Source organism: Spodoptera frugiperda, chromosome 10 (assembly GCF_023101765.2).
Source record: "Spodoptera frugiperda isolate SF20-4 chromosome 10, AGI-APGP_CSIRO_Sfru_2.0, whole genome shotgun sequence".
In the NCBI taxonomy this organism is placed as follows: Eukaryota; Metazoa; Arthropoda; class Insecta; order Lepidoptera; family Noctuidae; genus Spodoptera; species Spodoptera frugiperda.
The window spans coordinates 354113-381230 of record NC_064221.1 but is presented as its reverse complement, the minus strand read 5'-3'; the positions used below and the strand labels follow the sequence as shown (position 1 = coordinate 381230).

Genomic DNA, 27118 nt, shown 5'->3' with positions numbered 1-27118 from the left:
ACACAAACTTTTCATCAAATCAAAACATTATCCTACCCATAAGTACTTAGATATGAATAATATTACTACACTTCACTTCGGTAAGTGTTTATTAATCAACCTATACTTTTGAACATAAGCATCGTAAGTATAGTATGCGCCAACGCCCGCCACCTGCCCCCTCGTCCCCGCGCAGTAGCTAAAAATAATAGGCCCGTCAGCGAGCGCGGCACCCGAACGCGGGCAGACGCGCGAGGGCAGACGTCGTTGACGGTTGTCTCGTTGAATGAAAAGTTTTCGGAATATTTCGGTGATTTAAAAGTTTGCTATCGCGGAGAAAAAAACCATTCGCCTAATATTTAATTGTTAGTAGTTTAGTAGGTAAAGGTTTAGATACTAGTGTTTTAATTTTCATTGATAAAAAGTATTAGGATTACGTTTCCAATTTTCTTATAAATTTAGTAGTTTAGTAGGTGAATTTGTCGCTCATTTTATCTTTCTATCATAAGCAACCTACAAAAAGAAATGAAATCCCACAAAAACATTTCATGTTAAATGTTGCCAAGACGAGACCATATAGCTCGCACTGTCAAAAAGTAATCAGATCCCGTGTAGAGCCAAGTTTCTAACCCTGTACTTTTGAACTGGCGAGTTGGCCGCACGGAAAGAGTTTAGAAGATTGAATAGATTTTTAACCTCAAGCCCATATGACGAATAGCAAAAAGTCCGTGCGGCCGACTCGCCAGTTCAAAAGTATAGGGTTAGAAACTTGGCTCTACACGGGATCTGATTACTTTTTGACAGTGCGAGCTATATGGTCTCGTCTTGGCAACATTTAACATGAAATGTTTTTGTGGGATTCATTTTACGTAAAACTACAATATCGAGCAGTCCGCCAATGGTTGCCATTGGTTGCCAACGGTTGGCAATGGTTGGCGGTGAGCGGCGACCAAAGAATGGGTGTTGCAATCGATGTCCTTACTCCGGTACCGTGGGAACTGGTTGATATCGATAATTATTTGTATAGGTAGGAGTGCTGTGATGAAGGGCCCTGGTCGCCATAGATTAGGCGCTGAATGAATTAAACGGACAGACTAGATGTACAATATGTTAGGACATATGTATCTACATAATCTATACTAATATTCATTGTTTGTTTGAACGAACGCGCTAATCTGCGGAACTACTTGTCCGATTTGAAAAATTCTTTTTGTGTTGAATAGTGCATTTATTGAGGAAGGTTATAGGCTATAAATCATCACGCCACGATCAATAGGAACTAAGCAGTGTGGGTGAAACCGCGCGGAAGTAGCTAGTTGTACATAAGTAATGAACTTTTGGTTTACACAGAGTTGTAGATAGCAGTGGTACTTACCTACTTTAAACTAGTTATGTTATGAGTCGCGTTAAATAGGGGTGAGCCTGTTGTCATACACAGGGCCAAACTTCTTGTTACTACTGAAAATTTTTAAAGAACTCCATAATTTCGATAACTTTGACCGAAATCGCGACCATTTATATGCTCAGCAGTTATTTGGGGCTATTCACAGCTTTCCCAGAGTTTCGTATTTATTGACCAAGATTAAAAAAAGAAATACAATAGATAATAAAAACCATACTCATAGTTCACTCACTCTGGTTCACGTTTGCGTTCGAGGTCTGAGCTCTCACGCGTCTGACCCACTCCTGCGCAAGGTTTACGAGAATGCAACGACAAAACAAACAAATAACAGCGTTTTACCTGAAATAAAACGCTTATTAAATACTTACCTTATTTGAAGCTTACTATTTGAGATAGGCCCTACCTGATTTCCGGCTACATATGTCCTTCTCCTTCACTCTTATACGTCTGTCTCGCTCGCACTATCCCCACCAGGCAGGTCCGAGCTCGGTTGGACGGTCGAGGACGTTCTCAAATCATTGAGTCGAAAATACCAGGCAGAAATTATTTGTAAGCTTCAAATAAGGTAAGTATTTAATAAGCGTTTTATTTCAGGTAAAACGCTGTTATTAAATTCTTGACCGTTATTTGAAGCTTACTATTTGAGACGTGTTTGTTATCGCCTGGTGGTGGGGACGCCAATGTGAAAGAAAAGCCATTTGAGAGATAGTGTGATATTACATAAAAATCAGCTTTAGTATGTGTAAGAAATAAATAACACTTTATATTATGGGATCATACTTTATTTTCTTTACAAACAATCACTAACAAATCTTTACTAACAACATTCCTCTGTTACAAATAATCAATCAATAATCAATGAAAATAATTGGTATTGATAATAATAATAGACTTTAATCAGCTGGATTAAACATTCTGGTAATGCTATTGCTAGCAGAGGCTGGCACTATCTCTCGTCTGTAGAAACGTGTAAAGGTATCTTTAGACTTCCAATTTCCTCTGGACAAAATCTCATCCAGAGGAAAGTTATCAGACCAATTTTTTGAGGATACAGCTGAACGTAAACTTCCCGGTGTAACAGGTATGCCAGCCTCTGTTAGCACGGTTTTAACCCATCCCGCAATCACAGTGCGAGAGGCCGCCTTTGCTTTTCCTCTAATATTGATAAATAAGTTGGGACAGTTAACTGAATCTCGTCTGTCTTTAAGGAGATCAATTAATTTTCTGACCCAAAATACTGGATCCAGAGTTTTACAAGTAGTATTAGGTAGTAACCTCCAACCGGATTGCCTATGAGTGTCACTATCGGTTTTAGAGCCAAACATTGGTTTTAAAATAATATTACTGCCGTCATCGACACAATGATCTGAGTCCACTAGCAGCAATGTCAGGTCATGAACTCGTCTGCCTGAGCACAGGAGGAGGAGTGTTGCTGTATGACGAGAAGCAGCGAAAGGGTTATTTTCATCTACAGTGTTTGAGCTTAAGAAGGAGGTCAGGGTATCTATATTCCAGACTGGAGGCTTATGGGTGACCGGTTTCTTTAAAGCTATTGACTTTAAGACGTGTTTCACCAATGTATGTGAACTAATTTGTCCAGCATCTTCTGCATTGCACAGAGTAGCTACCACTGATTTGTGAAGCAAAATAGTGTTATAAGACAACTTGTTGATAAGATATAGGTCTGCTAGATATCGAGCAACCATGGGCCCTGTAGGGTGAAAGGGGTCCAAATTATACTTTTTTGACCAAGATACCCATCGATCCCATGCGACCTTGTAGGTTTTTAGGGTCGAAGTACGCCACGAAGATCTGAGTAATCGTATTTGATCCTCATTCCAACCCGTTAGACTTTCCGCCCACCCCCACACTTCCAGACCTCGAGCGCCATCTCTTGGACCTTGGGGGGTGGCAGGCCGGTCGTGGTGTCTATTAGATACTCCTTGAGATTGATGATCGACCACGGAGATGCTACTGCTCGGGCTTTGAGATCGGCCCGCCAGAAAACTCGACTCCACCGGGGGACGATTAACAGGTACAGCCCGATCGCCGAGTTGAGATGGGCCAGCACCTTGGGTATCATATATGGTGGTGGAAACACCCACGCAAGGTGATAGTTCCACTGCCGGGAAAAGGCATTGTGGAATATCGCTTGGGTGTCTGTCAAATCCAGCGACACGTAGTTGGCTACTACGTTGGCCCGACTGGACGCAAATAGATCTATTACCGGAGTGCCAAACTTGTGAAATATCTTCGCCGTGCAAGCAGGTAGAAGATGCCATTCTGGTACTCGTTTGTGTCTGGACAGGTGATCCGCATGTCCATTGTAAATGCCGGGTATATAATTGACTGTCAGGTTTATCTGATGAAGGACTAGTAGGCTGAACACTCTCCGCGTTACATCCATCAGAGGAGGCGATCTTGTGCCGCCTTCGTTCCGCAAGTAGGCCACAACTGTTCGATTGTCGCACTGGAACAGAACAGTGGACATGCACAGTAGAGGACCGTGGGTTTCGAACACCTTTAAGATCGCCAACATCTCTTTGATATTGCAATGTAGATGCTGCTCTTGAGCAGTCCACAAACCTGACACTGCGTAACCGTCCACCTGGGCTCCCCAGGCTAGATCGGAAGCGTCTGTGGTCACGAAATGTGTTGGTGGTGGGAGATGGATTGCAGATGCCTGGTGACAGTTGTGAAGCCACCACCGAAGCTCTTCTAGAACATCGTCTGGTAAGCGGATCGCCTTCCTGACTGGATTCTTTAGAGATGCATTTAGGAGGCTGAGCAGAGAGCGGTGATGTAGTCTGCCCTGTGGCACAGCAAAACTCGCAAAGTTTAGAAGGCCCACTAGGCTTTGTAATTCTTGCAGACAGGCCTTGCCCAAGTTCAGCATTGCAGAGACCTTGTGGATAAGATCTTTGGTCTTGTCTTGCGGAAGAGATTTTTCGTTGTCCCAGGGATTCCAGTGAATTCCCAGGTACACAAGACTCTTTTGCGGGGATACAACGGATTTCTTTAGGTTTACCTGCCACCCTAGATATTCTAGACGGTTCAGAAGTATGTGAACATGAGATTGCAGAGTGTCCTTGTCCTGGTGAGCTACCAGGAAGTCGTCTAAATATACAATTATGCGCAGATTCTGCTCTCGCAATGTCTGAGCTACCCAGTTGCTTAGAGAAGCAAACACTTTTGGTGCTGTACTGAGGCCGAAGGGTAGGCAGGTCATTTCTAAAAGTTCCCCTTGATAAATGAGGCGCAAAAATCTTCTGTGTGCCGGATATATCGGTAAATGGAAGTAGGCCTGCGATAGGTCTACTTTGCAAAGCCAGTCGCCTGGTTGGAGAAAGTCTGGTACACGAAATACATTTATTAGGCTGAAGGGTTCCGTTATTACATAGTCGTTTAAAGCTCTTAAGTTGAAAATTGGGCGATCGGATCCAACGCTCTTTGGCACCAGAAACATTGTTGACAGGAAGCTCGGGGAACGCGGCACTGCTTCTAATACCCCCTGATCTTTCATCTGACTGATGAGTGCAGACATCGATTTGGACTCCTTTGTGATGTAAGGTCCTTTCCTCAGATTTGGCAGCATTAGAGGTGGTTTTAGAAGAAAGGGTATGCGGTACCCTGTTATTATGCGCAATAGAAAGTTTGGAGCTCCCATTTCCTCCCATCGGTCGTAAAATAGTGCCAGTTGACCCGCCCTGAATTGTATCGAGTCAGTACTTACGGTTTTTGTTCCCAGAGTTGTAGTCAGACGAGACTCCGGGGCGTTTACGGTTTCCTTTGCCTTGATTCTGCTGTTTGTAGTTTTGGTGGCCACCTCGTGAGCGAAAGGAACCTCTATTGTTACTTGTAGGTGCCGTGCGACGGTCACTTTGATTATTCTGTCGCTGAGGACGATCATGATAGCAGTCCTGCGAGGACTGGCGATATTGATAATGTGGATGAGGCACAAAGGTGCAGCATCCATGGCTGGTACCCTGCGAGGGTCCATGATAAAGAGCCGACCCCTGCGGGGGGTGGCGAGCAGCTTTATTCGGTCCTGCTTGAGAAGCAGAGCCACTTGTAGGTTTGGTTAAAGGAACGAATGCCTTCTTAACTCCACCCATTTTTTCAAGGGCAGCGGTAAACGACTCATTCTCAAATAAATGGCGATCAGATGGTGGGATCTTGCGTAACGTTGCCTTTATTAAAGGATCACGGACGTGATTAGTTATTCCATCTCGGCGCATTTGTAAAATTTCAGCCCTGTGTCCACAGATAAGCTGCAACAAATCTGAAGACACTTTTTGGAAATCACCATTAGAGAAAACCTCCGTGATCTTATCCTGCAAGCTATTAAAATTTAAATCCTGTTCTGCATGAGCCCAGGATAGTAGTTCTGTCAAGGTAGATGATAAGGCCTGCCTCTGTTTCAGCGCACAAAAAGTGAGAGCGGCGTAGGCTTTGTCAGCGTAGGCCAAATGGCGCAACTGATCATATGCACGAATTTCCTCGTTAGCCTCCAGGTCAACAAAACCAGGCGTATGGCAATATGATTTTTGTACTTCAGAATACCTGACCTCACTCCATTCACTTTTATTAAAATATTGTACATCCTGAAGGGCTTTCAATAAATTATCGGGTGCCTTGGGAACCGCAGGTTCTTTCAGTTTTGTTTCAATATCGAAATTGAACGGCAGTTGAACCCGAGTAGGCTCACCTGCGTACGCGTCAATACTATCATTGTATAAGATTCCGCTCACATTGTCATCAATCAACGCGTCATTGTCTACAACTGAAGCGGGCTCCGCACTACCACATGGCACTGATGATGATAAAGTAATTTGATTTCGTAACGCACTTACCTCTCGGAATAACTTTTGCATCTGCCGATTGTCTTTCCGTGATTTGCGACTGTGTTTGCCCCCCCTTCTTTTGTGGTGACGGCCACGTTTCTTCTTTCGGTCGGAGGAGCTCGCGGAATCCGTGGAATCTGACGAAGAAGGGCTGCTACTAGATGATGAACTCCTACTCACTGACCGTGTACGTTTCCGTGAATTGGACAGAACCGCTTTGGATACACGATCCTGTGCACAGTCATGTCGTGGCTCCTCAACACTTGCGTTGGCACATTCACTATTGTTATTTGATTCGTTCATCCTAAAAGTAAAACACTTTTTTTTTTTTTTTTTTTAAGGTTAGGTATCTGTAAAACACAAAAGATTCACAACTAAGACACAGTACAATTATGACACTTTATACTGAGACTAGGAGAAAGGACAATAGGTAAATGTTTCTAAAATAAAGAGAAGCAAGGAAAAATAACGCTAAAATACGTTACATACCTGCGTAATAATTTGAACAAAGTATAATATAAACGTTATATAAATTCGAATTTAAACACGAACGGTAACACCGTTAAAAAATTTTATTAACTTACGCGTAGGTGATACTTCTTTTTACGGTGAAGACAACCGTACTCGCCGGAAAACAAGACGCCAATGATTTGAGAACGTCCTCGACCGTCCAACCGAGCTCGGACCTGCCTGGTGGGGATAGTGCGAGCGAGACAGACGTATAAGAGTGAAGGAGAAGGACATATGTAGCCGGAAATCAGGTAGGGCCTATCTCAAATAGTAAGCTTCAAATAACGGTCAAGAATTTAATAATATCAATAACGACCGGTATGTTGTTCCGATTTTTACTTTTAAAGGTTTTGCTTTTTGTTGTAAATATCGTTTATGTTTCGTAATGTACGAGTTTTTGTGGAGAAAATCTCGTGAACCTTGTATGAATGCCCTTTGAAATATTTAATTTCGTTGTTCGCATTGGAGCAAGAAATAGATCGAGTATATATATTGCAAGTTATATTATTATTTATTGGTAAGGTATATAGAGAGGTAAGTTGTTTAGTAGTCAGGTATGTTATGAATACCTTAAATAAATCTATGACGAGAACAGTTCTTAAAAAACCTTAAACTTCATATTTTTTTTAAGAATTCTCATATACTTAGTAATATAAAGTCAAAGAGTTTGTTTGTTTGACTACTCTGGCGAAACTGTGATCAATAGCAATAGAATAATATTGCATACGTATAGGCATAAACATAGCATAATAGGTATACATATATACAGAGTAGGCCCTTCACTTTGCGTTCTTATATGTACCCAACGAATATAAGGCTCTTAGAAGGGACGACCTAATTTACAGCATTGATTAATGAACAGTGATTAATGATTCTCAATACAATATAAGTTAATTGAATATACAGTTGGTTAGCTACCTATGTGTTCATTGATCGCTTACCACATCACCGAGAGATGCCTCTGATTGTTTATCTTCTGCTAGCGATTCCGGCATGGCTTCACCCGCTGTGCTCGACCCCTATTGCTATTTTATACCATTTTTATGGTATACCACGCTCAATAACCACGCTCGATAAATGGACTATCCAACACAAAACGGATTATTCCAATCCGCCAGTATTTCCGAAGATTAGCGCGTTCAAACAAGATAAGATTGATATAGATATATACCTAGGTAGATAAAGTAAGGGTTGTCCGTTGTATTGTTATAAAGTTCCTCTTGATTTTATATCTTTACCTGCCCCTAGTAGGCCATGATGTCTTTAACACATTAACCGCCACGTCGGACACTAGTGACCGATGTTTAGTGGAGGATTCACCTTTAACAGTTTTCTTTTGGCTTTTCTTAATGATTTAAAGAACATTTTAGTATTTTTTACCAGTTAAGATGCCTCTAATAAGTTTATTTCTGACTCCACCAACACAAATCTATTTCTAAGTAGCGTGAAATAAACTTAGATATTATAATGAAATGATTATACATGCATTATTTTATACTATCATAAAATTAGCAAACTTCAATTCATAAAAACTAAAAAATATTCTTTATATTAGCACTACGCTGACCGAGTGACACCGTTATCTGTATTACAATAAAGTTCATTATCATATAGCATATAATTGTGACGTTATGTGTATTGCACTAGACACCAGCTACTGCTCATAGTTGCCAAAATGTTGAGTCATATTATGACGTAATGTGCTAACATGATACTTTGGTTGTCATAGCAACCGCCCCCTGTGGATAAATTGTAATTAATCATTCTTCGCTAAACATAAACGAAATCGATCTATTGAATAGAAGAGGCAATGAAGCTTGACATAAGTTTTGACATAATTTCTCTAATGTCAATGTCAATATCATATGTAATAATCTCACATACTACATTCTGTTTACCATTAGCCTTATTACAAGAAAAAGCAATTGTATACCCACGACAAATATATATTTCTCTTATATATAAGTATCGTCACGTCTTTTATCCTCGAAGCGGTAGGCAGAGGTTGCACATTAGGGTATCTAATACCACTGTACAATGTACACACACTTTTCACTATTTGTGTTATAAGTCCCATGTAAAGAGGGGTGAGCCTTTTGCCATATACTGGGCACAATTCCAGACTCCTTGCTACTACTGAGAAATTTTCGAAAAAAGAAAAATAATACCGAGCATTACTTTGCCCGACCCGGGAATCGAACCCGAGACACCTTGTCTTGCACTTGTGACCACCTGACTAGCGAAGCAGTTGTATTTAAGCAAGATATGGAAGAAGGTTAATATGTATTGATATAATTGCATTTACAAGGTCGTATAAATAAACACATTAAATGCAATCAGTGGCTAATTTTAACAACAAATTTTAAAATAATATAACACGGTATCTAACTAATGTATAGTAATAGAGATTACTCTATTGACTGACATTGCGATTTATACTGACTAAAATTGAGTATCACATTTATTATTTGTGCCTCTACTTCTTTATTTAACACCAAGATGTTGTTGTAAGGCGCGTGCGCATCAGCTGTGACTGTTACATAACGACACACAATTCAAACAGTTATGTTATTTCTATATATGACATGAACAATCTTTATATATATTATAGTTTTTTATAGTTGGTTGCCAACTGCACTGAGTTTCTAATGTGAAATACCATGCCTAAAATACCATGTGTTGACCTCACAATGGTGCTCTGTATGACATAATTACTAATAAGGGAAATAATGACATGTGGGATGTGTATTCGGCTATCGTTGTGCCGATAGTCGTGTTGGTCAATGGATTAATACCCAACAGCCTCAACAACCACCTTAGTAGGCTGGCGTTGGGCAGATGGATCAAGGGTGAAGAGAAGGCAGTTCTCTTGAAAATGGCACGCATTGTGAGGTTTTTGTCTCTGTTAAATAATTTCAGTACAAATATCATAATTTTAGGTGTACGGTAACAGACTCTATCTCCTTTTGCATAGGATCCAAAATACCACATACAAATCTTTACCTTCACCATTAAGTAAAGAAAAATACGTGATCTTAAATTACGTGTTAAGTAAGAAATAATGAGAAAAACTGTCATGTCTGCCGTATTTCAGCGTGAGTAATGTTGTGTGACCCCACACATGTAAGGGTCACAGCTAAACATGAGAATAAGGTGTCTGGACAACCTTTGATCTTTTGAGGAAGCATATTGAAGTAATAACTACGTAGTTACGGACTACTAACTTCTGCCTGCGGCTTTGTCTGCATTCTGGTGGAAGAAAAAGTAGCCTGTAGGTATGTGTCATTTCAGACCATAACTAGACCTCTGTTAGTTTCATTCCGATTCTTTCAGTCGTTTTGACGCGATTGAGTAACAAACATACACACAAACTTACAAACTTTCGCATTCATAATGATAGTAAGTTTATCTTCTATTGTATAAGTTGCCGTTGAGTTCGAGTTAGCAAAACATGTCTTGTTTATAGCAATACCATCTTCGAAGTTGGTAAAGATAGAACTTAATTGTGATTCTTATATAATTTCTTGGTTGTCTCTCTGGTTGTCACAGATAGCTGTATAATCGTAGATGAGTAGGTACACACCTGAAAATTGTAACACTAGATGTTTAATAAGTTGTATGTTTTGTTACAGATGGCTAAACAAGAATGTATCACCGCGGGAGGAAGAAAATGAGGCAATTTATCATCAGCACCCTCCTCGTGCTGAGCTGTCCAGCATTCTCCCACGCCAAGTCCATCGTCTCCACGCAGACACCCACCAAGTATGGAGAGGACAACCTCGACAACAGCATTATCGACTTCGACGAGGAGTACTCACTCAAGTACAATAAGAAGTATGGAATGATACCATGGAACTCTAACGAAAACTTCAACAAAGAATCACATAGATATACCATAATTAAGGACTTTGATAAGAAAGTAGATAGTAATAGGAATAGAACTGAAACCAAATTAGACATAACGTCTACCACAGATTATAGTGTCATACCATTAGAACTGTTAAGTACAACTGAGAATGTTTTCGGAAGTTTATTCGAGAGTACAATCGAACCAGACTTGACGGTGATACCGCTGTCTACCACGAGGAAGGCGCCCAAAGTAATCATAGAAGAAACGGTAACCTTACCGAGCTCTACGCCGGAGACAGACACATCAACGTATTACAGTGACGATGAAACAACCACAGCCACTGATAGTCCTGTCACAGAGAGATACACAATCAAACAAGCAGACTCTGAAACTACAACAGTAACATACGATACTACCACGGACGTCACTGAGCTGAGCACTTATTTCCCTGCCACGAATGCTACTGAAGCACACTTAGAAACATCAACAGTAACCGTGGCCAACACAACCAAAGCAGCAAATCTAAGCAGACTTGACTTCGGTTCTGACGAAGATTCAGACGTGCCCATCTTCACAGAACTAGACACAGAAGTACAGGAAGAAGTACCAGAAGATTATTATGATGCTAAGGACGTGGTTCCAACGACTGTGCCGAAGACTGATGCGCTGTCCGTGATATTTGGGCTCGCAGGCAGTGTGGTTGAGAGTGTAGTGGAGAGTGTCGCTGAGAGAGTGGTGCCCAAGGGTATAGTGGACTTGTTCAGGAGGATGCAGAGGCAGAGTGAGATGTTGGAGGCAGAGAGGCTCAGGAGTCGGGAGGAAAACGGTGGAATTGGTGAGTACTAAACTTTATTGAACATTGGTTTTACACTACTTTAAATTTAATCAGGGAGATTTAGAAAGTGTTGTTTAACTTGATTTTGATCGCTTTGGGATATCGGTATAAAATTTAGCTTTTGACGGCCCATTTTTAGTACAAAATGTAAAGATAAAAATATTCACATTAGATTACACATTCACACCGAAACATTTGTTCCAACAATAGTGACCAACGCTCAAGCAGTTGACACTCTTTCGTGCAAGCGTATGTCGTTGGGAACATTAGAACAATTTTGTTTTGTGAAATTGTGATCATTAAGTTCATGGCGTGTTTACGGCTTGCAATGCCTTCATGGTTTCCCTTGCCCATTTGATCACCGAGATAGATATCCATTGCGTCATGTATATCTGTCTGATCTTGAAACTCGAGTACATAAGCAGCAATATAGATCTGTATCATCCGTGGGTACGTTCCACTTTTTAGTTGGGACTCTTGTTGATTTATCTTTGTCATAAAATGGGTACTTATAGTCTGTATGTGTCTTAAGACCTTTGGTGGACAGATTGCTTAAATCGCCTTGTATCTCATTATTGTTGGCTAGAGCACCGTCACTACACTACTACTGTACTATCTATCTATCTACTATACTCCTTGCTGTGGTGAGCTAGTGACCAAATACTGGCTTGTAAATAAAATATGTCTGTCTCTTTGAAGCTGGACAAGATGTCTATAGCAATATGCAAATAAATTTTCTTTTCATTCGCCAAGCAATAAGTTTTATTACGTCCATAAACTTAGTATTGATGGGAACACTAAGTTTTATTGGACAAAGTCTACATATAGTCGCACACTTTCAAAACTATTGATTGCTTGCGGTCTATGCTCACTCAGACTAATAATAACTTTTCCGTGTATAATTTTAGTATTGAATTGAAATGTAGAGCGACCGCTGATATTTTGAAATTCGTCTGTACCTACATGTTTACAGAAATAACTAGAATTTTATACAGTACAGTGTATTAGCAGATTGAGAGGCGAATATAAGGTAGATATAATGCCGGAGTCGCGGTTAGGACAAACTAGTCGCATTTGCATAGGGCAGGTGAAGGAACGGGGTGGTATTTAGTCAGTAAGAGTCTATTGTCTCACCAAGCGCGGGAGGAGCCATTTGATGATTTTATATCCTCACAAACGAGGGATACCTATATTAACTGCATGGAAGGCGCGTTGGCTGGGCAATTGGCTGTCGCATAACGTGTAGCGGGTTCGATTCCCGCATGGAGAAAGTCTTTGTGTGATCTACAAATTGTTGTTTTGGGCCTCGGTATCATGTGTGTGTGAACTTATATGTTTGTAAGCGCACTCACGAAATAGGAGAAAACCATAGTACGTGACAAAGTTAAAAAAAAACTTTTATCCCATAAAGTTAATATATTACACTTTTACAAGGACGTTAAGGTTCCGAAAATAGTGCATTGCGATTACAAATGGAACAAAAACTTGCCTTTATACTTTAAATGAGCGTGTAATGGTTACAACATTCCATTTTGCGCCGAAAAGTGTCGAAAATATTCCCTTGAAAACCAGTTTTGTTATAATAAGTAGACGTGTCGAAATATTTTGACGGTGCGAAGGGAAATATGGTATTATTTATTGTGGTTTTATTCCTTTTCCATGGCATTTAGTTCCGAAGATATTTAGTAGAGTTGCAACAGATGAACTAAGATCAAGGACTTAGTTTTATTAAATGATTCTCATCTTTATTCAAAATCCATAATCGATTGAATTATTTAATTGATTTTGAATAACATAAATAAATAAATGACATAAGAGTCAAGGTCGATATTAATAGGCCAGATTCCTACTAGTCAAATTCAATACGGCAGTTTTTTCGAAACGTCAGAAACGATATTTTCTATGAATTTTCTATGAAATAATGGGTTATGACGTCATCAGAATTTTATGTCAAATAGCAAACATTTTCCTAGAAAATGTGGTTATTTTTTTAAATTTTATTGTAGTGAAAAGTTTAATTTATTTTTGACTGACGAAACTTCCCAATTGGATATTTTACAATAGGTATAGTATGACATAAGTTTATGCTCTCGTTTCCCCGAACGGTAAAAAATAACTTCCGTACTCGAGTACAATATTGTTTGGAATATTCATTTAATACGTTTAAGAATGTGGTTTTGCAATGTCTTATAAAAGTGAAACATTCAGTTATATAGCTCTTGTATTAATATCAACTACCTCATTGTTCTGTGTTGGTAGTGCGGATGCTGAGTACATGGTTCAAGGCTCAGTCGCAAGGTTGAGTTCAGATTATTATACTTTAAATACGATATAATGTATTAACATTTATATTAAAAACAATTTAATGGTTGAATTATAAAATTGAACTTTCCATTACTTAGTTTATTAGAAGCTGGAGAAGAAAGAAAAGAATCATCCCTCCCCTCTTTAACACACATTAAAATCGTCCTTAGCAAAAACTTAGGAAAAAAACTAACTAATAAACAAATCCTAATCTTCTTTCTTAGGTCAGTTTGGCCGTGGTATCCTGAAGACCATCTCCTCAGGCATCAGCAAGCCGCTCAGTCAGCTGATGGCCGGAGCCAGGGACATTGGTTCCCTGGACAACGACCGAGGGTTCGTGGCGAGCTTGGCGTCAGGAGTCACCAGCGTGGCCAATGTAGCCAACTCCCTCGCAGACACCTTCAAAGATCGGGTGCAGGCTATTTATCCAGGTATGTGTTTTTGGATTAGAACATTAATTAACGTTTACCGTCGTGCGGTGACTGCAGAATATATTAGTCATCACTCCTAGGGTCTACACAAGGACTGCAGCAGCATTCTCTGATAAACCTGAACCTTTTAAACTCAAACGAATGAACGCAAACCGCTAGGCAATGAAACTCCTTGCCGGTGACTGTTTCCTGCAAAATACAACTTGGGTGTTTTGAAGTCCCGAAAGAACAAGTTGGTCATAGGTAGGCGCGCTCCATCGTTGGTCACATCACCGCTCACCACCAGGCGAGATGATGGCCAAATGCCATCCTATTAAGTATATAAAAAACTCTGACCTTTAACTCACCTGCTAAGTATGTGAAATGACCATTGGAGATGGTACATTATGGAGATGGAGGATTACATTTGGAGGCCCATAATCCACTTTTAGACCATAGTCCAAATACACTAGCTGATCTTCCAGGTAATAGTTACTTTACCTTATTTCCAAGACTATTCACACCCGGTCTGTCCTCTCAGGAACGGTATGGTGCGGAGACGGGCGGTCGGCCACGGCTCGCTCCAGCGACCTGGGGCTGTTCTTCTTCACCGACACGTGCTGCCGCCAGCACGATGCCTGCAAGCTGTACATCAAGGCTGGAGAGACCAAATATGGACTCACGAATACTGGACTGTTTACCAGGTAAGGAATTGTTTGGTGGTTTTGTGAAAGGAACTTTGTGTTTAAAGAGGTAGGAGTTGTTTTTGAATGGTACTATTAGCATGTGAATGCACGTGGGTCTGTTGTAAGCCGAAAGAAAATTTATTTTTAAACGATGGATATGCTTTTTATTAACAGTTTATTACGGGTTTTACTATTTATGTTTTAAAATGTATGTCAAACTAAGACCATGAATTAGTTCGGGTTTTGCGAAAAGTGAAGGACTTTTCCAAGTAACTGTATTCTCTATTAACAATAATATAAATAATCATTAAAAAAATCTTCCATTTTCGACAATGGGTGCCTCTAGTTGCGGCTCGTAGTGAACTCGCAGGCTGGTGTTACGCTCGTTATCAGAATCAGTAACTATGAATTTGAACACAAATCCCTTGCATGATTCAGAACACACCTACCAGGTCCTTCATCTAACTAATAGCTTTATTAATATTTCCTTGGCAAACAGTAACAATTTCATTTACCTCAATATTTACTCGATACAATAGAACATGACGATTACTATAAAGAGGCAATCATCAACAATCATCAGTAATCATTACGTAAGCTAAAAATATCAACGTTTGTGCCTCGAACCTCTCACGACAGCCGCTGATGGCTGATGTGCTATTGTTGACAAACTTGTCGTTAATGTTACGTCATCAACTTTGTAGTCAAAAAGATCTGGTGGCACGGTAATGCCTCCGCCAAGTCGAGTGAAAAGCAAACACTGCCGTACCATTCTTTATTGGAACTACTAATAACTTACTATAAATATAGCTGACACTATAATTCGACTACTTATATCAAAACTTATGTCAAGCCTTTAGACTAGCGTTTAAATGCCATTCGTTGTCTGGAGCCGTTTGTAATTAACATTCAAAAAGATAAACTCGAAAATTCTCCACCATTCTTGTTTGACGAGAAAGAATCGTTAAATGACTTCTTTCGTATAGGGCGAGGTAGGGTCAGACTCTCACTGACTAAAAACCACCCCTTTCTTACGTTTACTCTACGTTCTTCAAGCCGGAGCCCCCCGGAATTTTTCTCGGGGCTGCGAACTACCTTTTTTTTTTTTTTTTTTTTTTTGTTGACGGTGGGAAACCTTCAAAAGGCGCCTAGCTTTTTGGGGAAAAAACTAGGGAGTGTGGGATTTTTACCGCACTAAAACCTCCCCGGTGGCCACCATCTGCACCTAAAGGAGGCACCGGGCCCTCTTAGTAGACCAACCCCGGAGCCCCCGTGGTGCAACGCCCGTAAGGCACTTCTCTATGGAGACCTATTTGTCATCCTTATCCCTCTCTGTGCAATATAGTGCACGGCGACACGTGACCACTGTGCCGCCATCTTCCTTGAGGTCATTGAGTGGGCGCCTAGATTCCCCACTCTATGCGCCCATGACCCCAAAGGTTTACCTGCCAATATAATATAGACAAGGTATCGACATGTTAGGCGCCGCGGCGGTTGCCACCTCGACGCCTTCTACGGGTGGGATCCCTCTCACGATCCCGCTCGGCCGCCTCCTTTTGGGACATTACAGTCTCACAAAAGGAGGCCACCTCTCTCCAGTTTTCTGCCTCTGTCAGCATAGCTGTAATTACTGCTGGCAGAGACAGGTCTCGCCCGATCCTGGCAACTAGGACCCGCCGCTCAGATTCCCATGCTGTGCACTCCTCAAGCGTGTGCTGTGCCGTATCAAAGTTACATCCGCAATGATGGCAATTTGCCAACTACCTAGTGAGTTAGTTAAATAGAAAAATTCTCTACTAAATTTGGGATCTCACCCGAGACCTTGTACCGCCTTGTTGCGCTTGCGTCGTGATTAAGACAGTAGAAACTATACAACTAAGTTAGTTAAAATTCATCTTTATCTCATTGATATAGAGATGTAATTATTATGAAAAGAGTGGTACTTAGTTTGCTTGATTGAAAATTGGAACTGTTGTTTTTTTGTTTTCGTTGCATTCTATTGTTGTAAAATCTTTGGTTTTATTGCTCGCGAACTTAATTATTGGGTAAATAGGCTGTACAAGTTATTTATAATGCAAAAGATTAGATAGCATCTAAATTTATATTATACCGTTCCGATTTGACTGACTGAAGTATGAATCCCATTTCGTTTTTCTCAAAAAAATAATAATTCACAAAATACTCGTACAAGAAAATATTATGTCTAAACCACTTGTAGGCTCCTATTCTGTTTTTATTTATTTATTTGTACATGTTATTGTACACCATAAAACAAGAATAACAATTGCGGAAGATAATATGTGTACAATAGGCGGTCTTTACTAAATATATTTATTATACATTAGTTAGTTTTTCTTTACTTATTTCATTTGAATTATTGCTTAACCAAACATGACAGGACAACAATAACGACATCACCATTTGTATCCTCACAAAAACTCCGTTTGTATACATTACAAAAACATGACAAAGTAATTGTCATAAATAATACAAGTACACTATTAATAACTGCCAGCGTTTTATTGTTAAATTTTGTAATTAATAAGAGGCTTAGCGCCATTGCAGTACTGCGGGCAACCAAGTAAGAACAGTTGAGCAAACCACTGATTGTGTTGAAGTTACTGCAACTCTCATTGTCAAAAGAGACAAGAGAAAAACTTTTAACAATGAAGAGTAGCTCTAAGTACTCTTTTCGTAGTATCAAATTCATTGATAACACTTGAGATAGTGATTTTGTACTGAATTGCCACGGGGAAGCTATACTTCGGCTCAAATGAACCGCCTCGACCGGAGTGATACTTTGGCCTCACAGGAATTCGGCGTGAAACAACGCGTACGCAAACGCTTTCGTTGTGTCAGTGAGGTTATTGGAGGCCCATTTCCCAAAAGCCTCAGGTGCTGTGTGTCACTAAGGGTGGTGCTGATTATTGGTCTATTCTTAGTCTATTAGAAATAAATAATTTTAACTTTGACTTTGACATTTAGCAGTCGCACGAAATATTCGTGATAGCTTTCATAACATGCGGTCAAGCCACTTGTCTGATGGGGGCATTATGGCAATCCTGCTTCTTAGAGAGAAGTCTTTGTGCAGCTATCGACTTTTTGTGTGTGTGTGTGTTGATTAGCCTTACAAACTCCGTATCCAATTAAGTGATAACATAAATGCTATCTAGGCATTCGTTGAGAAATAAGAAGCAAACATGTCTATATATTTGGCAACCATTGACCTTACCCGAATGGTTCGATGTTTGCTAAATACTCGTACGATAACTGTTTAAGAAATAGCCATAAAATAACAAATAGTTACAAGCGAAATGTTTGCAACAAGTATCTTACATATACAGGTACATAACTAGTGACTAGCTGGTATGATGATAGAATCTATGTAGAATGCAGTATTGGGACTATTATCCACAGGCTAAAGTATTAGTACTCTGTAAACATGCATATCTGCAGCTAGCTTCATTGACAGACAGACTGACGGACAATTCAATTTGACGTTTCAAAAGTACCTAATTATGGATTAATTGTACCTAATAGTCTTTGACTTTGACTTGGCATACATATCTCGTATGTTATAAATACCTAAATGGATCCAAAATAATTACGTTTCCTACAATAATGGGAATTCAAATCTCCTATCAAGGTCAACCACTCATGCGGATATATAGAAAAACTGTAACCGCCATTAAGTGTATTCTGAAATGGAAGCTTTTTAGCTGACGATGATAATTATAATGCTGTAGTCCCTGTAGTCTTTAGATTTCAACCAATTGCACCAATACAAACCAGATCTGGTTTAATGGTGCAAAATATATTAAATTTTATGGAAATATAACAAATTAATAAATAAAAAAACAAATGTGCGTATACCGTCGTCGGTATAGGAAGTCTCGGTTACCGGGTCATACCGAACGTGTTCACGCTCTACTTGCTCTTGCGCATGGTTCAAGGTCACTATTGGAGCGCGTGCACTATTGGCGGGCGTTGGGTGCTCGCTGCTCGCGTGTGCACCGTGCGCGTGCGCGTGTGAAAGAGGCGTGCGCGCAGCTCATGAGGGAACTTTCTGTAATGTGGTTTATAGACGCGTACTTCTACGTTATAATTTAGGATAGCTTGTTTAAAGAGAACTTCTTTATTTGGATAGTAAGCTATTGCTGCTGCACTGCTATTTGTACGCGAATCGTATTCAAAATATTAGTCTCTTTTGCAACACGTAATTTTTTTGTTAATTAAAATCAACTGACTTCTGGACAATCACAGCTAATGTGATAAGATTTAACAAATGTGTAAGCAATTTAAAGATATTGGTCCTAAGTTACAATATGATTTACAGTGTATTTCTGACGCTGTAGAATATCTTAGAACAAGGCGCTTAAACGTAAAAAGTAAATGGAATAAATCAACACTACTTAGCTTCTAGAAACTTCCTAGTACTTACAAATCATGTGCAAATGACGGACACTGCTAACATGGGCTTCCTACGTAAAAATACTTGCCAATTTACCAATACATACATAATGCACTTTATGTTAAGTGCATAAGGACGATATTACCGTGTTTATGTGGCGCATAAGTTGGCATGCAATGTTCTGGCTGAGTGGGCGAAGTTGCCCAACAGTGATGTCGACAAAAATGATTGTGTGGAGTAGATAGATCGATTGATTAGGCCGTGGAAGTGTCTGGAAATCTAGAAAAAATCTAATATATTCAACGAATAGACAGAGGAAATGGTTAGAGTCAATGTTGTAGCTAACTGACAAAAGATCTTATGTATTCAACTTAGGACTATTGATCTAGATGTTCAAATTAAGACACGACTTAAAATTCATGGTGAAAATCTGTTATGGAGCCCATATAAAAAAAGTTTAGCTCTTCATCCACGAAGGGGTAGATTTAGGGGTTACTAATTGAATGTGATCATAAGTCATCATCATCATTATTATATCAGCCACAGGACAGGACGTCCATTGCTGAACATAGGCCTCCTCCAATGACTTCCAGATAGGTCGGTTCGAAGCGACCTGCATCCAGCGGCTCCCTGCGACCTTAATCAGGTCGACCATAAAGTCATATTATTTACAAATTGTATAAGAAACTGGTACTCTTGTGAATGAATATTCTCTCAACAATAATGTAGGCTATCTAAGAATGTAGTATGGTCACATAGGAACACTCTGACGATAGGTCTATCGCATTGCACAAGTAGGCACGAAACAAGATACCAGTAGTGAGCAACAGCTGGTCCTGCCAGGAATGTCATCATTACAACACGTGTTTGTCGTGGAAGTGGAATACCTTCCTGCAACCTGTAAGGTTAAGAAATAATATGGTAAAACACATGCTGATAACTGTGGAGTTTATTGGTTATTTTCACTTAATCACTATGGAAAATAGTTTAGAAAAGGGAATGAAATTATTTTCAGAGCTGCAGACTACCTAGCGGGTTTACCGAGGCGCTGGCTCGAAAAGCAGGTGTAGGAATGGGATGGTTTTTAGTCAGTAAGAGTCTGAGTTCTTCTCGCTTCGCTCTAGGCGAAGAAGTAATTGGATGATTTTCCCGTTAAAAAAACTACATTAACTTTGACTCTGTACCTAAATTAGATCCTCATGTTTTAAACGTAACATCGCACCTTTACGACAAGTTTCTCCAATTATGACTTCCACATATTAACCTATTACAATAGAGCTGCCACAAATGTTATACCTCAGATGATTTTACTTCTAATTTATACCAACTGAAAACCTCGTATTTAGCTGTCGCATTGCGGGAGCTAGACCAACCTGATAGGAAATTTTTACTAAAAAAAAAATATAGAAAAAATCATAGAATGAAAGTATTTTGAAAGGTATAATAACAGTAAGTATTGTGGGACATACTTTCTATAATTGAAAATAACGGTTGACTCGCGTAAACAAACTGTACGTGAGAAAACCGTTACTTTTCAATTATTAAAGTATATATATGAAGTCGAAGTTACTCTTATATAACAACAAGCTTCTACCAGCAGCTTCGGCTGCGTTTACGTGGGATAAAAAGCAGCAATTTTTTTTAAACGTTGCCTCATATTACGATTTTCTCCTGTATCGTGGAACGTTTACAAACTTACAAGTTCACATACACATCACACCCAGACCCGGAACGACAATTTTTGGATCACACAAAGAGTTGTTCCGTGCGGGAATCAAACCCGCCCGCCTGGCCACCGGTTACCCAGCCACCGCACTAACGTGCAGTCATTTGTTGCAGACCAAGATACTATCCTTGTTCCAAATTTCATCCCGATCTCTTCATCTGTTTTGACGTGATTTAGTAACAAATATACACATACATTTTGGCATTTATTATATGAGTTTTTTTTATGAAATAAGCCGGTAAACAAACAGGCGGATCACTTGATGGTAAACAATCGCCGCCGTGGTATCAAACTTCGGTTGAGCCGGCCCATTGGTGCCGAAGCATGGCTCTCCCACACTGAGTAAGACTAGTAAGATAAGTTGAAGGTGTGAAGAGGCATTAAGTCCTACAACGAGGTTGCGTAATGTTGTGTAACGCGGCGCGGCGTCGCGTGTAGGAAGTTGGATAATAGTTAATTGTCAACAGTTGTTGTATTGTTGTATCTTAACTGGTAACTGTGAGGTTTTTGGGAGGCTTTTCCACCAGAGATGTGCTATGCTACGTTGCTGTGGATGCATTTGGTTTCTACCAACCTTATTCATTGGTGCACATAGCTTAGGACTGGTGGAAACTGACTCAGTTAAGTTAGGTTGCGATGCGAGCTATAGATGTGTGCTATGGGTGTGTGTTATGGATGTGTGCTATGGATGTGTGCTATTTAAGGCTTCCCTATTATCGATACATCGCATACTCGAGCTGCGTATCTTACTTGCACAGCTACATAGCTTAGTATTGGAAACGGTCATATAGTTTCACAGCTTACTTAATACAACTTCATTTCATAGCTATATAGCACATTTGTGTTATTATACGGCGTTTAGTTACGATACTTGTACTGCTTAACCTTCGTTGAAGTTTCTATAAGAAGACTGTCGCTCTCTGATCTTAAAGTTATTTTGGTTGTAGTATGGGATTTAGTACTTTGATCGATCTTTAGTTTCGTTCGCATCTGACATTGCATTTTTAGATTCAAATACCACTTGTATATAGTTCCTGTGATGCTTGCGAATGGTTAATCAGAGATACAATTATATATTTTTCATGTGATCTATCCTATTTAGTTTATAGGCAGCGCATTTTTGACAATTTCAATTATGCGATGTATCGATAGTACATCTGTATCGGACATCCATAGCATGCATCTTTGTATGTAAACAATATATTTTTTGCAGAGTGCAAAACGCGGTAGACAGTGCATAGTGCAAAGTTATGTGTACCATTTAATATGATCAGTTGAAGCCAAACGCATCTACAGCAACGTAACAAAGCACATTTCAGGTAGAAAAGCAGCCTAATAATCGTATCTTATCGATTGTCCCAAAAAACATGTTGCTTATATTTTTATGTCATCCCGTAACAGCCTCCCACATGTTTCATCTTAAGTAATAACTAAGTTTTTATTGAGGAAATCTATGTACATTGTACAGTATAGGTACTGCCACTAGTTATGTTACATTAAGTTACGTGGGATTCTATTTAATGCCCTGTTATTGTATTGTCAGTTGTAACTTGTAATTGTTATTGTTATAACATTACGTATTCGAGTACGTTATTATATCATTGCAAACTAATCTTATGTTATGATTAAATTATTAATTTTAAAGATTGAATTATTAATTTAATTAATAGTTTTTCTTGATACACTGCTCAACCGATAGTGTATGATATCTTTCCCTGAGTAGGTGAAAAAGTGTTTTCGATATCAAAAAATGTAATGCCACTGTACAATGTACACCCACTTTTCATCATTAATTGTGTTGTACTCGTAAGTCCCATATAATAGGGTGTGAGTAATTACTTAACTAGTAGTCGAACAAGAAAACGGTACTAAACATCTGCATCATTAGATAATGGTTGCGCAAGAGTTCGGCGCGCGGAGAAAGTGCCGCCATGCTTGTTACTCGGATTATCTTCAAGCTTCAATTGGTGTAGATAGATAGGCATACAGCGGCATTGTGTTTTATAGTATCGTGGTCTTGTATCAATGTCAGTCACTTGTTTCGTATTTTGTTTTTGTTGCATTGGTAATTTGACTTTTTCAATTAATACTAAGCTTTGCACGTGATATTAATGAGAACACATGTTTTATTTTATTCTTTTATAATGCAATCTGACATCAGCGGGATAATTAAGCAGCAGTTTTGTCTAAAATGGTAATAAGTAACAGATAATTAATAAATACTTGAATACTTGAATAATTTGATGTATTTCACAGGAAATATAAAAATTGTTGCCGTACTTAAAGACAATAATCCTGTCGAGCCGGCCCATTTGTTCCTTAGTAAAGATTATGTTCCGAAAACAATTGTTAGGGACTGGGTTAAGTAACCCATTAAATAACTGTTAACTTAATTTGTTAAGCTGGGTATTTTGAGACGGGTGTTATAGTAATTTACTTCAAAAAAAAAGAACCAAGATACATTCATATCTATTTTCCTTATAAATTTGAAGTAAAAATTTACCAAGTTTTGAGTAAATCTAGGACATAGCCCTCCGGGCTTCCGCACTCCTCAATAACCTACATACAGCACATACTGCATTACATAAGCAACGAGTTATTTTAATTATATCACTTATAAATGTCACTCGTTCATGGCAACAATTTGACTTTGAAAACACCCTATTTCCGTCGCATTAAGGACGTTATTAGCAAATCAAGTTTTTTTATTTTTCGTTCAAGCCAAGTACCTTGTATTGTTATGTGATATAAATACTATGTGTGTGTGTAGGTACCTATGTATGTATGTGTGTGTGTGTGTGTGTTGTCGGAAGTTGTATAACAAACGGACATGTTCACAGTTGATTGTTTGGTTTATGAAAGCTTTGGTCAGTGGCTTTTGTATCTCTGTAATTAGTAATTTATATGTCTCTTCGTGGCAGTGCGTTTTTCCACGCTCTGTTTCCGGATACTTCATCAGCCTATATGTGGCCACTTCTGTCCAAAGTTTCTCTCACGAAGAAGGTTTTAAGCACATCACCACGCTTAATGCTAAAACCTTCTTCGTGTATTACGCATCACGCTTACTGCGGATTGGCGATTTAAAACTTATAATTAGAAATTATAACCCCAGGTTTCCGCACGATGTTTTCCTTTTCCGTTTGTCAGTGGTGTCTAAGTAATCTTAGAAAATACATGACATAACTCGGAAAAATCACATTGCCGTTGGTAGGTTTCGAACCCGCACTCTCATGCATGAGAAACGGGCGTCTTAAACCTCCGAATTTCTGGATAGTCGATACTGAGTACCGGGCAGCAAAACATTTAGCTATATAGTATATACGACAGTTATATGCTGGCCCTAGACATGTGTGCACTTATTTGTACACATAAATCTTCACACAGCGTGGCACGAACCAAATAGCATCCATCCATGACCCGGCATTACACGTACTGTCACGTTCTTACATACATTTGCCGTAAGATACCCGGCACCGGAAACCGGAGCGTGCGAAAAAAGAGAGAGGCCTTAAACTTTTATCTTTTGGTTAATGATCTTATTATTTTTAGTCAGAGGCTACTTCTCAGTGGTTAAACTTTTATAAATAGTGGCTATAATATCCTGTGCCACCATGTTGATATCCTCGTCCTCCGCCAGGTCTCACTGCAGCTGCGACGCGAAGTTCCGCGAGTGTCTCCGGCGCACCAACTCCCTGGTGTCAGCTCAGATCGGAGTCACCTACTTCAACATCCTCGGCCCGCAGTGCTTCAGGAACGCGCATCCCATCGTCAAGTGCGTGAGGAAGACCAGGTGAGATACTTCTTCTTCTTCTTCGTGAAAGTTTGTGAGATTGTGTGTATGTTTGTTACTCAATCACGTTAGAGTCTCTGAAGGAATCGAGATAAAATTTGAAACAGGGTTAGTTTGTGGTCTGGAATAACTCATATTATGCTACTTTTTATCCAACTGGAACGCGAGCGCAGCCGCTTATAGTACATAAAGTACTGGTGTTCTAAATTAGAGGTGTTTATCTCAACTCTGCAGATGACTTTTTGGACACATAAAACTTTTTACACTTTAGAAAATGTTCAATCAGATGCTGACATTCTTCAATAATGACCCTCTTACTCCACAGGATAACGGGACAGAAATGTGAAGAGTACGAGCTGGACTACACGAAGCCAAAAATGTGGCAGTGGTTCGACAACGAGACCTTCTGATCATGGTTTCGAGAAGACACGAAGTTACCACCTTCTCAGTAGACCGGAGAAGACCTGGCTTCTCAGTAGACCAGAGAAGACAGTCTTCCGTCTACTATGGACACGAGAATAACGTCAAAGATCTGATATCTTTCGTAAAAGATATTGTGTCATCTTTTGTGGAAAGATGACGTCCAGTTTTTGGTTACAGTTAGACGCATTTTTGCGCCACTACCTAGGACCGGTCTTGCCGAAAATAAATATAGGATTCTAACTTAACAAAAGGGTAATTTCATACAATAATAGTACAAATATTACTAAAAGATCTAACATGTATGGAAAACCTTTTTTAGCAGCAGAAGTTAAACGAAAGCATTGGTTTTAATTGGCAATATCCCTATTACCATGTGTTTTAGAGGATCAAACAGGAATCTCACAGACTACATAGTGTCTTGCCTAATTAAAACCTCGATAACAATTTTGTTAAGTGACGTAGATGAGTTGTGTGCATAAAAATTCTGGCGTGGTCAGAGCCGTATTTAACCTAAAGAGCGCCCAAGGCAAGCGCCTAATAAGCGCCCCTATTTTTTTTTGGCACCACTGTCATTCTATTGGCAATTGGGTACGTGCGTGCCGTGGCGCTCTTTTTTAACCTGGCGCCCTAGGCACTTGCTTGTCTTAAGGGTAATGCTGCCCTGATGCATGGTCCCATTGTTGAGATGCACACGTAGGTAATATTTGCAGCTAATGTAAATAGTACGGTTAAGTTTTAATATTTATTCCTTAAGAGACAATCTCCCATTCGTATCGAGAAAGATTTATACTCAATAAGATAGATTGTAAGCGTTTTTTTTAATATAATAGACAATAATAATCATGAAAGTACAACAATTTGTTTTATTTTATTTATAAGTTTCACATTAAACATACCTTTTATTCCCTGCAAGGTAAGGCTGAGGTTTGCATTTTTATTTTTTAACTAGCTTTTGCCCGCGACTTCGTTCGCGTGGAATAGTGACTTCCGGCAAATTTTTGGTTTTAACCACATAGTTCCCGATCTCGCGAAATCTCTTCAAAAATGAGATGTAGAAGATATTCCAGGGAACTCTTCAAAAATCACCATAATGAGCTCTGCGTTTAAATTTAATAGATGTATACTCACTTAGGGCATTGAAAAAATAGTTTAAAAACGGACTTAAACTAAAGAAATATTATAATCTTTCCGAACTTAAGATGAAAACTAACTTAAAACTAAAGAAAGCTACGAATTACGAATTTATAACAATTAAAAAAGAAATTATATTACAACCTATCCTCTATGCTATAATAATCAAGCTTAAACTAAATAATTTAAAAGAAACGACTTAAATCTAATCTATCTAATTAATAAATAAATTAGACTTACAATTTTATTAAAAAAACTAACTACAGTAACTACTAATAATCGATATCAAACTAAACCTACGTTAAATAATTTAACCAGAAAACCCCAACAAATAAATTTATTAATTGACAAATACAACGAAACCAATTTATTTAGAATATACGAAACAGCAGAACCACTACAGACAAACAAAACAATCATACGACTGATAATACACTTTTTCCACGATAGTACCGAAGCGCTCGGCCGATACCCAACCAAATGAATGTAACGAAACCATAGCGCGATCTATTTCGATCCCAACGCCATCTATCGAGGATAAAGACAACTTGGATTATTTATTTATACTCCGTTCGGGCATTTTCTTTGTACTAAAAGTTTAATTATATTGATATTATTTTTTTCATACCTTTTTACTATTTATTTACTTTTTTTCGATGAATTAAAACAATAACATGAACCGAAGTCGTGTAACGATCGACATAGAACTATCTATACTCCGTTAGAGCGTTTTCTTTACTAAAAGGTTTCTAAGGTTCTAAACTATATCTGTACCAAAGGAGATGGCTAAATGACTGACCCAGGCATAATAACAAGA

At 39.1% G+C, this 27118-nt stretch overlaps 1 protein-coding gene across 1 annotated transcript in view; it reads left to right on the top strand.

Moving 5' to 3' along the window:
- Nucleotides 1-26024, top strand: part of LOC118277507 (chondroitin proteoglycan 1) — a 40157-nt gene extending 14133 nt beyond the window's left edge. The window contains exons 2-6 of the mRNA XM_035596335.2: nucleotides 10368-11420; nucleotides 13949-14155; nucleotides 14676-14838; nucleotides 24595-24747; nucleotides 25073-26024. Of these exons, the coding sequence (XP_035452228.2) occupies nucleotides 10382-11420; nucleotides 13949-14155; nucleotides 14676-14838; nucleotides 24595-24747; nucleotides 25073-25157 (1647 nt within the window). The 5' untranslated portion in view covers nucleotides 10368-10381 and the 3' untranslated portion in view covers nucleotides 25158-26024. The remainder of the gene's footprint in view (nucleotides 1-10367; nucleotides 11421-13948; nucleotides 14156-14675; nucleotides 14839-24594; nucleotides 24748-25072) is intronic.
- The last annotated feature ends 1094 nt before the right edge of the window (nucleotides 26025-27118 follow it).